This window comes from the organism of the source record quoted next (assembly GCF_019968955.1).
Source record: "MAG: Porospora cf. gigantea A chromosome Unknown PgA_NODE_6788_length_1606_cov_321.503, whole genome shotgun sequence".
In the NCBI taxonomy this organism is placed as follows: Eukaryota; Apicomplexa; class Conoidasida; order Eugregarinorida; family Porosporidae; genus Porospora; species Porospora cf. gigantea A.
Window position 1 is genome coordinate 1 of NW_027151833.1, and position 1554 is coordinate 1554.

The 1554-nt window shown below is 50.6% G+C and overlaps 1 protein-coding gene across 1 annotated transcript; it reads left to right on the forward strand.

The window, feature by feature from the left end:
• Positions 1-398: 398 nt before the first annotated feature.
• Positions 399-947, forward strand: KVP18_002274 (uncharacterized protein; the record flags this gene model as incomplete). Its single annotated transcript, XM_067953030.1, has 1 exon — positions 399-947. One exon carries the CDS (start codon positions 399-401, stop codon positions 945-947), a length of 549 nt encoding a protein of 182 aa, XP_067806982.1.
• Positions 948-1554: the final 607 nt, after the last annotated feature.

The following is a 1554-nucleotide window of genomic DNA, read 5'->3' on the forward strand; positions in this document are numbered from 1 at the left end:
ATGTACAGAGTCTATGGATGTGACAAGCCCTGCCAGTCGACGACTGAGCTTCCAAGTTTGCTTCCTCCTCTACCTACGCTAAGCTCCTCGGCACCTAGTCCCACAACAAGTATAATGACTACGAATCCGATCACGACCCTTGTGTACGGTCCTTCAGGCCGGACGACCACAACGTTGACTTCTACGATTCCCTCAGTTGGCAGTCTGATACTGTGAACCACAATATTCTGCTTCCTGGAAACATGAACCCGTCAGAATGTAGTAATCGACACGCTGAAGATTTTCCACTAACTTTTGAATGTGCCAAAACTGGACTGTACGAAAAAGCGGCCGTATCCAGTCTTGATGTCACACAGTAGATAAGCGGGGTGGCAAACAAAAAATTTCGCCCTGCACACATGTTCCTGTTTTTGCTGCTGCTGGGATACACCCAAGCTTTCCTTACAGGGCAGGACCATCTGAAAAACGAAGAGACGTATCTGGTTCCGGAGTACAAGGAAAAGTGCAACCAAGCCTGGCCCCTGTTTTTCAAACACGCTTACTGTGTGACCAACGGGGATGGGGGGTGCCTTGAACGAAAGAGGCGATTCATATATGACAAGGATACTGGTGCTTCTATGACGGCAGCGAGGTTGGATGGAGTCAAGGCAACCTTGGAGGGTAACAGTGTGAAGATTACAGGAAGCTGCGGGGACGTTTCAGTTCTGTTGACCTGTACTTCGTCCGACGACGTCGAGCAGGGGTTTGTTGAGCTCTGTGAGCGCTCGTCTACCTTCGCTCCCGAGGATTTTCAAGTCTTCGTCCTTGGCGCCGAGCAAGCTGTAGTCTGGCTGCAGCCTACGATGGCCCCAAACAAGAACGACAAGACCCTTAATTTCAGGGTCCTGTCCACAGGTAAAGATGCCAAGCTGGCCACCCAAGCGCGTTCCGCCTACCTCGGATTCTGAGTGATGTCTTTAAACACCGCATATATGAGAAGTTACGTATGATGGATGCAGCGACTAGAGGTTACAGAGAGCAGATTAGTAAATCAGTGAGAACGTTGATAAACGTTTACATTAATCAGCGAGAACGACTTGCTTGAATAAACGTTTACTTTAAATAGTGAGAACGAGTTGTAGGTTCCGCAACCCTACTGTGTGAGGAGCTTAAGAAGCTCCTTCGCATCCATGCGCATCTCGACCTGGACGTCACCATCCTCTAAACAACAATCACTCGGGCACTGGCAGCCAGCAGTGGTGCTTCCATCCGGAACACCTGGCGTCGTACTGATGAGAACGTCGGGTGTCGTTGTATCCGGAACACCTGGCGTCGTACTGATGAGAACGTCAGGTGTCGTTGTATCCGGAACACCTGGCGTCGTACTGATGAGAACGTCGGGTGTCGTTGTATCCGGAACACCTGGCGTCGTACTGATGAGAACGTCGGGTGTCGTTGTATCCGGAACACCTGGCGTCGTACTGATGAGAACGTCGGGTGTCGTTGTATCCGGAAGGTCTGGAGTCGTACTGATGAGAACGTTGGATGTGCTGGTAGGAGGAGGCTTTATAGTTG